The sequence below is a fragment of the Nematolebias whitei genome, chromosome 12, assembly GCF_014905685.2.
Source record: "Nematolebias whitei isolate Nwh7 chromosome 12, NemWhi1, whole genome shotgun sequence".
NCBI lineage: Eukaryota > Metazoa > Chordata > Actinopteri > Cyprinodontiformes > Rivulidae > Nematolebias > Nematolebias whitei.
Window position 1 is genome coordinate 42,370,387 of NC_056509.1, and position 15,626 is coordinate 42,386,012.

General features: G+C 41.9%; 1 protein-coding gene across 1 annotated transcript in view; it reads left to right on the forward strand.

Moving 5' to 3' along the window:
- jag2b (jagged canonical Notch ligand 2b) overlaps positions 1-15,626 on the forward strand; it is an 81,472-nt gene that overhangs the window by 33,915 nt on the left and 31,931 nt on the right. Inside the window, exons 5-6 of the mRNA XM_037685928.1 lie at positions 967-1,027; positions 10,201-10,331. Of these exons, the coding sequence (XP_037541856.1) occupies positions 967-1,027; positions 10,201-10,331 (192 nt within the window). The remainder of the gene's footprint in view (positions 1-966; positions 1,028-10,200; positions 10,332-15,626) is intronic.

Genomic DNA, 15,626 nt, shown 5'->3' on the forward strand with positions numbered 1-15,626 from the left:
ATGGAGATATGGAGATATGGAGATATGCAGATATAGATATAGAGATGTGTATATATATAGAGAGATATATATATATATATATATTTCTTTCTTACACTGAACGTTACAAACACAACAGAGGAAGTTGTATAGTTTGTTTCGCTGGTTCAAATTGTCATTTAACTCATTAACTGCACTCGTGCATTTTTTTTTAACCTGTTAATTTTAACTTCTTTACACGCTATAGAACCAGCGTGTGTGTGTGTGCGCACATGTGCATGTGTTGGGTGGGTCTCTGCATTCTTGTCTGGAAAGATGTTTTTAGAAACGGGAGGAAAAAAAATATCCGGTGTTGTCGAGGCCCCTTTGTATTTTCTGTTTCTAGTTCTTTTTTTTTTTTTTATATCTTAAAACGTATATATTTAAGTTTCAGAGCAGTAACGGCTCATTAAGTTGCAAATGGACATTTTACACTTTTTAAACAAGCTAATTGAAATATTAAACGTTTAATTTAAATTATTCAGACATTTATTTGCAGGTGTGACATCAAAAGCCCAAACTCAACACGTGAACGTGTTTTTTGCGTGTATTTATACACGTTTTATTTTGTTCATCTGGTCACGTTTGAAAGGGGTTGGATTTCCAACAGAAGTGCGCAGCTGCGGTGTTCAGATGAGCGATGGTGGAAGTGCTTGTGTCATCGTTGTGTGTCATGGTGTTGTTAGAGAGTGGGGGGGTCCTCTATAAATCGTCCATCTGACCTGAAGAAGGCGAAGGGTGAGACGACGGAGCGTAGAGTTGTTTTTAGGGAGGGGGTCAGAATTTTATCTACGAGCTATAAACGTTTCTCGTCCACATCTTGGTTCAGGGGTGCCGTCGAGCTTTGGTCTTGCGTTAGAAATATACAGAAACCAGCTTCGCCGCCTCTGCGTGCTCTAACATTTCAGGTGAGATTATAATTTTAATCTTTTCTTTTATTCCCCGCAGCGATCTGCAAACAAGGCTGCAACCTGCTACACGGTGGCTGTTCTGTCCCGGGCACATGCGTGTAAGAACGACTTCTTATTTTTATTTTTTCTTATAAAGAAGTTGTTTTTTTCCACCTTCCGCTTTTTGTTTTATTTAGTGCAACAGTTTCTTTCTGTTTTGTGTTTAAAATCTGTCACGTTTACAGTTTTTTTGAGGCTTTTCTTTTTTATTAATTTATGTTTTGTTGTAGTTGGAAGCTTGTTTCTGCAACCAGTGGTTGTTCTAGAGCAGGAGTCTGCAAACTTTCTGATCAAAAGAGCCGTTTCTGTTCATTTGCGCACTAAATAAAATGTCTACGGAGCCGCAAAACTGATTATCAACTGGCCCACTTCAGGTTTGTTGGAGGGGGCTTTCCCAACCAGTAGGTGTGATGTTATGAAACTAAAATATCAAATTCTTATTAATATTTAAATATTTTTATTTTATTTTATTTTAGGGCAAAAGAAAAGACTGGATTTATGTAAAGAAGAAAAAAAAAACAAATATACCGTATAGTTTTTACCAATTTTATAAACATTCAAACACAAGCATGCATTCATAAAGTATCTTATTATGAAATAATAAAGCATAAAGTAAAATTAAGCCAGTTTGTTGGATACGTAATAGAATTTTAAAATGAAAACGCATACTTCCATTTATTTGATTTTTTAAATTTTTTCCTTTAATTTTATTAAGTTGAAAAATCATATTTCTTCTCGGTAACTTGCCTTAAAGGTATCCCCCCCCCCCCCCAACAATTTTTTGATTTTGTTAAAAAGATCACACCATAAGACTGGAAGTGAGCTAAAAGAAGTGGCTAACAAACTACTAGCATGATGTAGTCAAGTTTTACTCCTTGAGTTAGTACTAGTATGCACATGTTGGCAAAATAAATGCCAGGAAAACTGCTAAAACCTAGTACAACAACCAATAGACTTGAGTTTTATGTTAGTTTCGGGACCAAAGAGCCACATGTGGCTCCAGAGCCGCAGGTTGCTGTTCTATGGAGTGGCACTGAGTGGGGAGTGAAAATACCTTGCCACTCCTATTTCCACCCTTTTTATTGGCTAGTTTTTATGCACGGAGCGTGAATCCCCACCCAAATCATTGATGTAGAATTTGCACAGACATGGTTTGACCCGTCACAGGGTTCCCAGGGACTTTGAAAATCAGGGAAAACCTGTAAAAGGACTACTGTCCAGACAGGGAAAGTTCAGGGAATTTGAACGCTGATCTGCTGGTTTAAAGATCTTTCCGAGAGTTTAACATGTACATGTACTAATGCTGGTATTCTAATAGCAATTGCTTGCAGAGTACATGTATCCTTACTGATCAGCTGTGGTGGATTGTTAGTATCTGATAACATAATTATTAGGAAAGATTGCTGTATGCACGTACTGTAGGCTACAATATACTTCCTGTCATCTCTGAATGCGACTCTGTTCGCCACCTAAGGCACCAAGTTCTGAGCGTTTTGAGTGCCTGAAATATCTCCTGGAATTTCTGGGAAAAATCATGGAGATGCAACGAACCTGGAAATTTCTCCAGGTCAGACAATTTCAAGACCTCCCAATCATTAAATCTGAGTCTGAATCTGAGAAAACGGTGGTTTCTGGTAAAGACCACCCGGTTAAGAAGTTTTATGGAATTCAAGTTATTCGTCGTCACGGATGACTAACCTGAATGCATACGTTTAAGATAAAAAATAAAACTTCCTGCATACAAATGAACGTTTTCCCGCTGCTTGGACCTCGTGCCACACTTCTGCTTCCCTAAGAAAAAATGTTTTGGATCTGTCTGCAACAGTTGTGGATTTAAATCCAAACGTCTCCTCTTCACACAACTGAGCGCGGCGTTGTGAAAAAGATGAATTTCCCTTTTCAACCAGGAGCACCTGTACTTGTCGAAGCCTGTTGTTTTCTGTGTCAGCCCTTCCTTCCCTTGTGGGCATCTCCACCTCGCTTCAGAAGAAAAGGGCAACGCCGCGTCTGCCTCCTCGTATTTTTAGCCGCCCCCAAAACCCCTCTCCGGAATACCAAGCGGCTCGTCGGCTCCCAGCGCCTCCAAGAACACGACTCGGCGATGTGTGAATCCGACCACTGCAAAACGTGCTGGGAATTGTCAGATCCCCCTTCCTCATCCGCATTGCAGTCCTCTCCTTGAAGGGCAAGGGGCAGGAGAGGAAATGAATATCCCACTGTGTTATTTACATTCCCCCAAAGTGGAAATGACAGTTAAATAAAGTGACGCCGAACGTCCCGTCCTGTTTCCAGGATGCGGGAACATCCCGTCGTCATCTGTGGAAGCTCCTCTCCCCACCTGCCGGACGTTAAAACACACTTGCCTCCTATTATTGGAGGTGGGGGGGTTGGCTGCGAGCCACGGTATGAGGGGATGAGCAGTTTCAGGAAACGGCTTCACTTCATTTTATTTTTTACGCCGTCCGTGTTCCGCTCTGCAAACGGCAACGTATTCAGAAGTAACGTCAACAGGAAAGACGATATGAAAAGAGGAGCAGCAATTAAAAAAAAAAAAAAGTCTTCCTGCAGCAGCATGAATTTTATGACTCCTCGGGGCATACAAAAAGCTGGCATTAAATCGTTTGCAATCTCTTTTCATTCCCTTTATTTTATCACGCCTTTACGGGCTTTATCGTGTTGAGCCACAGGCTTTTTTAACACAACCTTGCCTGTTGTTACCATGCCCCATTGAGTCCTTTTGTTACACGGCATTAGGCCTGTTCTGACACATTTAGCTGGCCTGCTCTGAAAATCACCTTAAATATGCAGTTTAACTCGTCGCCCGCCGCATTAAGACGGATAGTTGGTTTTGCCCCACTTTTGTAAAAACTATTTTTATTAAATTTTTTCAATTTTAAGCACACACACAACGGGAAACATAAAAAAAATATAAAACACCGCACCCCTTCCCTCCCACTCTGGATCAGTCAAACACATATCTATACAAACTTAACAGGCATTGACATCTACATACAACATAAAGGGTCGCCAAGTGTCCCCAAATTTTTTTACAGAATCCTTTTGGGTGTACCTTATTTTTGCCAAATGGATTTGGTTCATCACCTCTTACCCAATGTACATACACCAGAGGGGTGTGAGTCCTTGCACTTGCACAAAATTAGCCTCCTGGCCAAAAGAGAGCCAAAGGCAACCGCATCTTTCTCGCATTTGCTGAAGGATGTATCCCCAGGGACCACCCCGAACAGTGCGATGAGTGGTGGTGGGTGTACAGTTTTACCACATATTCCAGAGAAAGTGTCAAATATAGATTGCCAAAAAGTATGCAGTTTGGGACAAGTCCAGAATGTATGCAGAAGTGTAGCTGGAGTTTGTTTGCAATAATTGCATGCAGGGTCCAGGTTGGCCTTGATCTTGGACAGTTCGTCTATGGACCAGCGCAGCCTATCTTGAATTGAATTACAGCATGTCTCAGGCAGACCAAAGATGAATGAATGTTCTTAATGATCCGTTTCCAGATTGAGTCTGATATGGGTTCTTCCAAGTCCGGTTTTGCCCCACTTTGAGCAAAATATCTCATGAACCACTGGACGAATGTTAATGAGACATTCAGGAAATGATTAGATGCATGTTCAATTCAAAATGGTCACCGTGGCGTATAAACATTAGCTGACACAAACATGGCTATAACTCAGTCAATTTTATTGGTGTTGAGCCAACGTTGGACGTAGTAGTAGTAGAGTTGTCCCACGCCGTGGAGCGAAGAGGGGGAATTGGAAATGCCCTCCATTCGTACAGCCATTTATGTTGTGAGCATAACGTGAAAAATAAGTGAGTTACTGACGTCCATTTTGATGTGTGGCTGCATCTAGGTGTAAATGGTAAATGGACTGCACCTTTCTATCTTATCAAGACACTCAAAGCGCTTTACAACACAATCTGTGCCCTCATTTACAATTCATACAGCACTCTACTAGATGTCTACAAATCTAATTGAACAAATCATTCTAAAGAGACTGATCAGTGCTTTATCACATTCATACACCGATGGGACGCACATTGGAGGCAATGAGGGGTTCAGTGTCTTGCCCAGGGACACCTGAGCATGTGACTGCTGGTGGATTCAAACCCCCAACTCTTGCATTGGAGGACGACCGCTCTAACCACTCAGCCACGGCCGCCGTAAGAAAGGTCCCAAATAAAGAATTGTGTTGCCACTTAAAAATCCAGTCTAGAAAAACACCCAAACTACAAACCTTCACTAATCAAGTCCCTCAGCAACAGAGGCGTCAGCTTGTTTAACACATACATGGGGCTGAGATGGGGTAGAGGCAGGGCAGCCGACTTGGGACTCGAAAGTCCCAGGTTTGATTCCCATTCATTGCACATCTCGTGGTGTCTCTGAGCAGGACACCCCATCCCCAATTTCTCCCCGGGTGCTTTCAATAGCTGCCCACTGCTCCACCTGAGTGTATCCCAAGTGTGATGGGTTAAGAGATGGCCTTTATTGTCCCACGGATGGGAAATTCAAGTGCAACAGCAGCAACAGATAAAAAGATTTCACACACAAGTTCCTAAATGTTAATAAACAATACATTATATAAAGAAATAAGATAAACAATCAATAATAATGTTCAATATGTGTTTGAACATTGATAAGGACAGACTATTTACAGTACAGTATTATAGGCGGAGTGTGTTTTAGCAGAGGTCAGCATGTATTTAATCCTTATTGAGTTTGTTGGGAGCAGCGATGGTTGTAGAGTCTAACAGCTGCTGGGAGGAAGGACCTGCGGTAACGCTCCTTTGTGCTTATAGGATGCAGTAATCTGTCACTGAACGAGCTCTCCAGTTCAGCAGCTTCGTGCATGGGGTGGGAGACGTTGTCCAGCAATGATGTTATTTTAGCTAGAGTCCTTCTGTCTCCCACCACCTGCACTGGGTCGAGGGGGCGCCCAAGCACCGAGATGGCCTTCTTGATGAGCTTATCTAGCTTCTTCTTCTCAGCTGATAAGCTGCTGCTCCAACAGACAACACCATAGAAGATGGCTGAAGCCACTACCGAGTCAAAGAAGGTCTTCAGGGGGTCTTAAATGCAGAGAGCCAATTTCACCATTGAATGGGAACATACAACGATGACGCACGACGCATTATTATTATTATTACATGAAGCTTTAGATCTTTGTTTTGCACAAGATTTGACTTACCGGTACTACAAAATGATCTTGGTCTAAAACGGTGTCGTGAAACGCTGCAACCTTTTTTGATTTTATCAGAATTTAGCAAACGCTGACACGAGTGGATGTGCTGGAATCCGCCGCTGATATTACGCATACAAACATGAGGACTTGTTGAGCAAACAGCGTGTGGACATGAGCCAAACTGAAACCACAAAACAACTCTTTTTCAATAGTTCTTTGTGTTATCGCTCCCTTGCTGCCAAAGCCCTCTTGACGCTAATCACATACAGTAGACGAAGCAGGCCAAGTATTTCCCCCCCGATGCCTTTCTGCCCAGGAGTGGCAGGTTTCCAACAGCCTCGTCTCCGAGAGGCAGCGGTGCCGTCTGCAGGGGGCTCAAAATAGCAGTCAATTGACAAGACAGCTGGCTCGACGACACCGCAGCCTCGGAATAGCAAAGCGCCGTCCTGCAGCAGGGGGACTGTGAACACAACACTCTGTGTACACACACAGTTGTCTCGCTCTCTGAACCTGTCCGCCTCCCTCGGAGCTGCCACTCTTCCTCACAGCCGAAATGTGGCCTGAGCTCGAGAGTCGCTGGAAGTATGTATTCTTAACCTCTCCTGCCCCCGAATGTCACCGCGCACCAGGATCGGCCGCAACACGTGTGCACTCACGAGCAGATAAAATATTAGGCTTTTTTTTTTTTTGTTCGTTTTTTTTTTTTTTTTACTCTTGTGGATTTTTCCAAGAAAATGTTTCTTTCTTTTGTTTGAACTTTTGATACTTCTATGAAATAAGAGTTTTGACAGCTTGAAAATTAGTTCATATTTTTTTTAACAACTACAGAAACTGCATTTCCTATGAAAATGCGGTGTGAATGCTTATTGCTGAAGAACTTGCTGGAAAAACAGCTGAAGCTAGCTAAAACATGCTGTAATGTAGCGGAGATGGAAGAACACACCTATGTTAGCAGAAGTACACAGAAAGAACACATATTTGCTGAATTAGGTTTAAATAAGCAGAAATGAGCACAAAATTTAGGAATTGGCTAAAAAAAAAGCTGAAATTGGCAACAACAACAAAAATTGCTGAAAAGCAGCTGAAAATGCAGAAAGAAGCTTAAACTACCAGAAGGAAGTGGAAGGAGCTGAAATGAGCTAAAAAAAATGTGGAATTGGTTGAAAAAGCTAAATTTATTACAAAATGGCTAAACAGTAGCTGAAATATCAGTAAAAGCTTAAACTAGCAGAAAAAAGCTGAAAGGAGCATAATAAGCTGAACTTTGCAAAAAGAAGTTAATTTGGCTGAAAGTAGCAGAAATTACCATTTAAAAACTTGAATTTATCTGAAAACGGCTGAAATTGGCTAAAAAAAACCTTAAAGTAGCAGAAAAAGTAGAACAAGCTTAAATTAGCAGAAGAAATCAGAACAATTACGTTTGCTGAAAAAAGCAGAAAAGAGCAGAAAAAATGTGAAAATGATCTGAAAACGGCTGAAATTTGCTAAAGAATGTTTCAAAAGCTAGTTGAAAAAGAACAAACTTAAATAAGCAGAGGAAAGCAGAAAAAACATGTTTGTCCAATTAAGCTAAAATAAGCAGAAATTATCACAAAAAAAAGTGGAAATTATCTGAAAAAGGTTAAAGGGGGGGGGGGGGGGTAAAGTAGCTTAAAAGGCAGACAGAAGCTTAAATTACTAGAAGAAAATGGAAGCACATATTTGCTGGATTAGGCTGAAAAAAGTTGAAATGTGTAAAAGTTGTATAATTGGCTGAAAAGGCATAAAAATGCTAAATTGTACCTAAAACAGAAAAATCTTAAAATTGCGAAAAAAAAAGCTGAAAGAAGCATAACAAGCTGAAATTAGCAGAAAGAAGTTAGAAGATGCACAGAATTGTTTTAATTAGCAAAAAATATCTGAACAAAGCACAAAACAGCTGAAAGTAGCTGAGAAAATGTTAAAATTTGCACAAAGAAGCTGAAAGAAGCTGAACCAGAACAAAATGTGAAAGGAGCAGTAAAAGGTTGTAAACACATCTAAAGATCTGAAGGATGTAAAATGAGCTAAATTCATTTTCTGAGGGGAAAAAAAATGGCAGAAAAGGCTAAATATTTCAAAAAGCTGAAGTTGCTCCAAAACAAGTCATAGCAGGATTGTCCTGAAAGAGCTGAACATTTTGATTTATGAATTATTGAAATGGCACAAAAATTGTGGAACGAGAAAGAAGCTGAAAAACGTACGGAAGAAAAATGGATCATAATAGTGTGAATGCTTCGTAAACATTCACACTAAGGTCTTATGTCTGTGAAACAAAAATGCTTTAAACTGTTTTATTTTTTATCTTTTTATGAAAACTGAACATTAAACCTGCTACAATTTTAAAAAGTTGTGCTCGTATGTTTTGGGTCTATTTTATCGTCCTTTGGCTGTAAAATTAATCCAAACTTCAACCTGTTTGACACGTTTCACATTTCTTCCCAGAATGCTTTGTTTTCTTATCAGAGGTGTAATAAGACATTTATTCCACACGATAAGACAATATTTTAACACTTAAGAATAAAGATTTTTCAGCCAACTGGCCTATGATTTCTCTCGACCCTTCAGATCATAAAGGATGTCCAACTCATTTAGACAAGGGTCCAAATTTTAAGTCTTCTGAAATCTTGTTACAGCCTTAAATCCTGCCTTTATATCCATAATAGGAGATAAAACAATGCAACATCAGTTTATACTTGTGTTCCAAACGTGTACTTTAATAAAATGGCTGCAACTAAAACAAAAAAAAAATGTCAGTTCATTTTTATGTTTATTGAACTGTCAGCTGACTGTTGTAAGCAGGATGACGCAAAATCCACATAAACTCTTAAATCTTTGTAGATTTACAGTTTTTTTTTTTTGTTTGTTTTTTCTTGGAGCCAAAATTTCTTTAAACATTGTTTACTGATAAACAAAGCAGGGATGTGTGGGAGGACTTGGTAATCAAACATTACTTTAGTTTGTTTTTGTTTATACCTTGTGAAAACTTCACTTGATAAAATTGCTCCGCTGAAAAAGAAAGTAATTGGAGGAAGCTGGCTCCTTGGTTCAGTTCTGAGTTACGCACTTTAACATCTAAAAAGCAGGAGAGAAAATGGCGTTCCACCAACGTTGAATAATTTTATTTAACTTTGATGGATAGCCTGCTAACATATAAGAAAGCTCCCCGTAAAGCTAGAACTTTATATCATACATCTTTAAAAGATGAGAATAAAAATAACCCTAGGTTTCTGTTCAGTACTATAGTTAGACTAATGAAAAGTCCCATCTCTGTTGAACCATGTATCCCTACAACTATAAGTAGTGATGACTTCACAAGATTCTTTATAAATAAAATTATTTCAGAGAGAAAATTTAAACCAACTTTCTACTACCCCTGGTCCCCTGTCAGATGATGCAGCTTTAGAGATATTACTGGAGCCTGGATTGTGTCTGGACTGTTTTTGTCCTGTTGAGCTCTCTGAATTGTCAAAGAATAATGGCTTCATTCAAACCATCCACATGTCTACTAGATCTCATCCCAACCAAGAGGTATTTCCTCTAATTGATGTCCACATTTTGGATCTGCTTAATTTGTCTTTAATGAATCGTTACGTGCCACAGCGCTTTAAGGTTGCTGTAATTAAACCTTTACTTAAGAAGTCTGACCTTGATTCAGAAATTCTAGCCAATTATAGGCCTACAGTATATCTAATTTAACTTTCATCTCAAAAATGTTAGTTACTAATTGGCTTTTTTATATACAGTATGTGAATGTTTCTGTTAAGTGCCCTGAGACAACTTTGTCATAAATCGGCCCTATATACCATAAACTGAATTTGTTTTGTTCAAATTCTTTCTTTCTTGACTCTGGGGCTTAGTACATTTACTGTGTGTAAATTGTTTATGTTAGGATGCTAACTCCACCATACTGAGGTTACGCTTTTTGTTTAGTTTTTGAAGAGTCTGGCAACTCATTTACAATGTCAATGACAGCGGTTCATGCCTGACTGGTTGTTTCGGTGTGTTTTGGACAGGTGTATGTATGGCTGGAATGGCACGTTCTGTGACCAGTGTATTCTCCATCCCGGATGTGACCACGGGACCTGCACCCTCCCCTGGCAGTGCAACTGTGAGAAGAACTGGGGCGGCCTGATGTGCGATAAAGGTCTGAATTATCTGGTGCTGACATCTGTGCTTGGATCGGCCATTTTTGGTTAAAGAATTGTGCCTGCCGATTCCTTAAGTTCAAAGTTTTTCAATATAATTTGGTCAACTTTGAGCTTGAAGAACCCCTTCCTTTGGGGAAAAAAGTGTTTTAAACCTTAACTCGTCGGTTTGGTGAATTTTGGTTGCAAAAACCGATAGTGTGGGTTTATCCTTGGTTTAAAGCAAATGCCAATGGACAGAGCCTTCAAGGTGTCACTCGGTGATTTTGAACTGCTAAGTTGGTCACAAACTTTGTCTTCAGTCAGAAGTATTATGACTGAGATCAGACCTAACCGTAAATGGGGGTCATCTCTCATTTCAGCGCTATTTTATCATAAGTGAAGAATTTTGCTACAAATGGAAGCATTGTCCCCCTTCATGGAGCAAAAAGGGGGAATTGAAAGTGAAAAAGTGCTATGTTTCATCATTTTATGTTTCTATACAATGACAAATTTTGTGCTCTGCATTTAACCCATCACACATGAGATACACCCAGGTGGAGCAGCTTATAGGTGCCTGGGGAACAGTTAGGGGTCAGTGTCTTGCTCACGGACACCACGACATGTGGACATGGCAAGGATTTGAACCTGCGACTTTCTAGCATTTGAGGAAACTTTTTTCTTGTTTTTTTTTGCTTAAAATTTTTTCAACTGGTCGTGGTGACCCTTGGGGTGGCAGAAGATGAATCTGTTGTAGCCAAGACCACCATTGGCCACCTCCTGGCTCCACCACAGCATCTGGTGGTGGATGGAATTGCTCCCTTCGCTCGCCAGGATCCGTCACTCCTCATTGCCTTTGACAAGCAAAGAAAAAAGCCCTACCACTGTTCTACAGTGTAACTCCTGCCCAGTATGTTGCACCAAAAACAATAAAGTTTACTTGCTTTCCCTGTTCAGTTCCAGTCCAAACACTCGTCTCAAAAACTTCATTCACTGTTCAAATCCCTGTGACGGGGGACATCGGTCTACTGCTCGTTAGTCACATTAAATGGTTTTGGTGTATTTTATTGTGAAGGCATCTCACTTGTAACGTCAACCTCAAGAATTCTAGAATTGCACCGCTCGGGGTGGCTGCATGTTGGAGTAGCTCTGTTACTTTCATTCTGAGATATTCCTTTTGGAAACTTTAATTCATCTTTTTCTGGATGTTATCACTTTTTTCGGATGACCGTTTCCTCTGGTATCAGGTGCTGTGCAGCTGGAAGGATTTTCACTGAAACCTTTTTTTTTACTTTTGGACATTTATGATGCGTAACCATAACAACAAGGTGTTTGTTTGTTTTTTTTGTTTTGTTTTTTAACAACTGGGAGCAGCTGATTAACACATTAAAAGCTCAAATAATATCTCAACTACAGCCCCAAATCTCATGAGTTGAAAAGGAGGCTCCGTGGATGCATTCCCGTCTACCTGCCAGGAAACACTGCTTGTGACGGCAAAAGGACCGGGATCATCCCAAACACCTGCAGCCGGCTGTCCCCGTACGGGCCACCAGTTGTAGACGAACAGATGCTGGGATGTATTCATCATTTAACGCGGATTCCTCATTTTTCTGGACTGAATAAAACGTGCATTGAATTTAAGGAAATGCAAACGTGAGACGTCATTTAAATTTGACCCATCAAAATGAATGCGGTCATTTATTTACAGAATCAAATTTAACATCAAACATTTACATTAATTTGGCAAATTATGAAAATAACAACATAAGCAATCAATCAGGAAAAATCATACGGCCATGATTTTACCGTTGCTGCACCACAGACATTTATAAACTGTACAACTATGATCTTTTACCCACACGAATGTGGGTAAGCACTTTACACAGACCATTCCAGAGGCCTGCCAAGTTGCTAGCAACCAAACCACCACAGTACCGCCACAGGTGATAAACCTAATGGTGCGAATCCACATAATAGCTGGACAAGCTATTAGCCATAAACAGGCATACTTTCAACCCTCTCTTGCATTTTTCAACTTGGGACTGTCCGTGGAAGCCACGAACCAGGTGAGTCTTGACTCCAGGACCACATCTATTGCTGTGTGTAACACTGGCATGGATGAGGTGCTGATCCCAAAAAAGACTATGCTAGGATGGTTGATTTCAACCGACTTTCATGATTTTGAACTAGGCATTCCATTTCTGGGAGGACTCCCAGATAACCTGGTACCGAGTCAAGAAGCTGGGCCAGTATGGTTCACGGAACCAACACAGGCCATAGCTCTTTTCTCAACCAATGATGTCGACCAAGGACCTCAAACCTATGGTGTTTTACCCATAGACAGGCCCGACGACTCAGAAAGGGATTCGTTGGAGCTCCCCAAGGAGCAAGAACCCTTATCAGTCTCATCACAGATTGATCAGGTGGTCGCACAAGCCGACGCTCTGACATCTGATGAAGAAAGAGACAAACTACGCCAAGTTCTTTTGAAATATGAGAAGTCATTTGCAACTGATTCGACAGATTGTGGGTTGACCTCACTCCACGCAGTGAGAATCCCAACCCCACCCAACGCACCGCCAACATTTGTCAGACAATACAAGATCCCTCTGGCAGCATACCAGCCTGTCCAGGAGATCATTGATGACCTTTTGGTCAAAGGTATAATCAGACAATGTAATAGCACCTACTCTGCGCCTCTATGGCCAGTTTTAAAACCAAATGGTAAGTGGAGACTTACCATAGACTACAGGAAGCTAAATAAACAAGTACCTTTATCCAGGTGGCCAATGACTCAGCTCCATCAGGAACTGCCAAAGGTCACCGATGGTAAGTACTTCTCGACCCTCGACGTCGCCTCTGGTTTTTGGACCATCCCTGTGCGCGCCGAGGATCAACACAAACTAGCTTTCACTTTTGGCAGCCGACAATACACCTTTACCAGGTGTCCCTTTGGCTACGCTAACTCACCTGCAGAGTTCAACATCTTTTTGAACAAAGCATGTCCAGACGCCCACGAGCGTGGGACACTGATCTACGTGGACGACATCCTTTTGAGACAGCCGACACTGGACTCTCATTTGGCTGAGATCGACCACGTCCTCGATCAGCTAACGACTGCTGGTGCTAAAATCTCACTGTCGAAATGCCAGTGGTGCAGAACCAAGGTGGATTACGTTGGCCTACTAGTAGGTCCGGACGGAATACAACCACAGTTGACTCGCACCCAAGGCCTAGACAACCTCAAAGTCCCAACCAATCTCAAGGAACTGCAGAGTTTCTTGGGAGTGTGTAACTACTCTCGCCAGTTCATAGAGCATTATGCGGATCTCGCAAAACCACTGACTGAACTCTTAAAGAAAGACGTTCCTTTTGTCTGGACTGATACACAGCAGCAGGCAATGAACGCTCTTAAAGACAGGCTCAAGCTAGCCCCATGTCTAGTCTACCCAGACTACAACAAAGAGTTCTACTTGGAAGTGGGCTTCTCACCTCACTGCATGAGTGCAGGTCTGTACCAAATACACGACAAAGACAAGCGTGTTGTGGCCTACGCCAGCAAAATGATGGCAGGCCCTGAATTACGGTATTCAGACTGTGAGAAGGCTCTATTGACCACTGTGTGGGCAGTGAAACATTTCTCCTGCTATATTGGTGGACAGAGGATCATTGTTGAGACACAACACCAGCCAGTAACGTTTCTGAACAGCCAACGCATCAGAGATGGTGTGGTGACAAACTCACGTGTTGCAACATGGCTTATGGCACTTCAAAGTTTTAACCTAGACATCCGCTACGGTCAAAATAAGAAGTCACACTTGGGCACTGATTTGGCAATCTGCCAAGAATGTACACAGGATGTACCAGCCGCCCAACAGCCGGTTGTGAGTAAACCCTCAGCTGCTGAGGACCCAAATCACCACTTCTTTGATGGCAATATCTGTAAAGATATGGCGACATTGTACGTGGATGGATGTTCATTCCACCACGAGAAAGTCTGCAAAGCAGGTGTTGGAGGAGTTCTCCTCCAAGACCTGGAACAGGTCACATTTGGCTATAAATTGGGCTCTCAGTCTTCTCAGTACGCTGAGATAGCTGCAATCCTAATAGGCCTACAGATGGCAGTGAAACGCTCCATCCAGACGCTAGTCATCTGCACTGACTCTAACTATGCTCGACTCAGTTTCTTGTGTCATCTCGCTCTGTGGAAACAGAACGGTTTTCTCACAAGCAACAAGAAGGTGGTAAAACACAAAGAGCTTTTCATGACATGTGATCACTTAGTGACATCACATGATCTACAGATCTTCTGGAAGAAAGTTCCAGGACACTCTAGAGTCCCAGGCGATGACAAGTACTACAATGACCTTGCAGACTACCTAGCCAAAGAAGGAGCCGTTGACGGACCCACGTGGTCCTTTGACCCCTCCTGGCTACTCAACACTCAGTCGTCACAAGCTACAACTGAGGTAATGGCAGTCACACGTGCACAAGCTGCAGCTAAACCTGCTGATAACACAGTTTCTGTGCGCCCAATGCTGACTGACCCAGACATCATCCAACTTCAGAAGTTGGATCCTGCAATTAACTCGATGATGCTGTATCTGACTGACGCAGACAAATACACTCCATCGAAAGTCGAGCTGGACTCCAATCCAGACCTCAAAGTCCTCTTTCAGCTGCGCAAACAGCTAAAACTACTCAAGGGCATCCTAACTTTCGCTCATGGACGGACGTCCTCACCTGTGTTCGTGGTCCCCCATGACCACAGGGGGGTGATGTTAGTCCATGCACATGACCTTCCGTCCGCAGGACATAAGGGTGACAATGCCACGCTGAAAGCATTAAAACAGATTGCTTATTGGCCTGGAATGAAAAAGGATGTCAAGGACTACATAAAAGGGTGCCTGATCTGTGGCCAGTTTCAACCATCCAGACCACTTCACAGAGCACCACTGCATAGTAGAGGCATTGCATTTCCATGGTCGGACCTCCAGATTGACTGGGTCGGACCACTCACTAAGACCTCTAGAGGAAATAAATATTTTCTCACGGTAACCTGCGCGTTTACCAAATGGGTAGAATGTCTACCAGCCCCTAATGACACAGCACAAACCACTGCTATGTTATTAATGAATCATGTATTTTCAAGGTTTGGACTTCCCCTTAGGGTGAACTCAGACCAAGGTACACACTTCACAGGTGAAGTAATGAAGGAACTGTGGAAGACGCTAGGCGTCAAAGCCAACTTCCATATTGGCTACCACCCACAGGCTTCAGGCCAGGTTGAGAGAGCAAATAGGACGGTGGTGAGT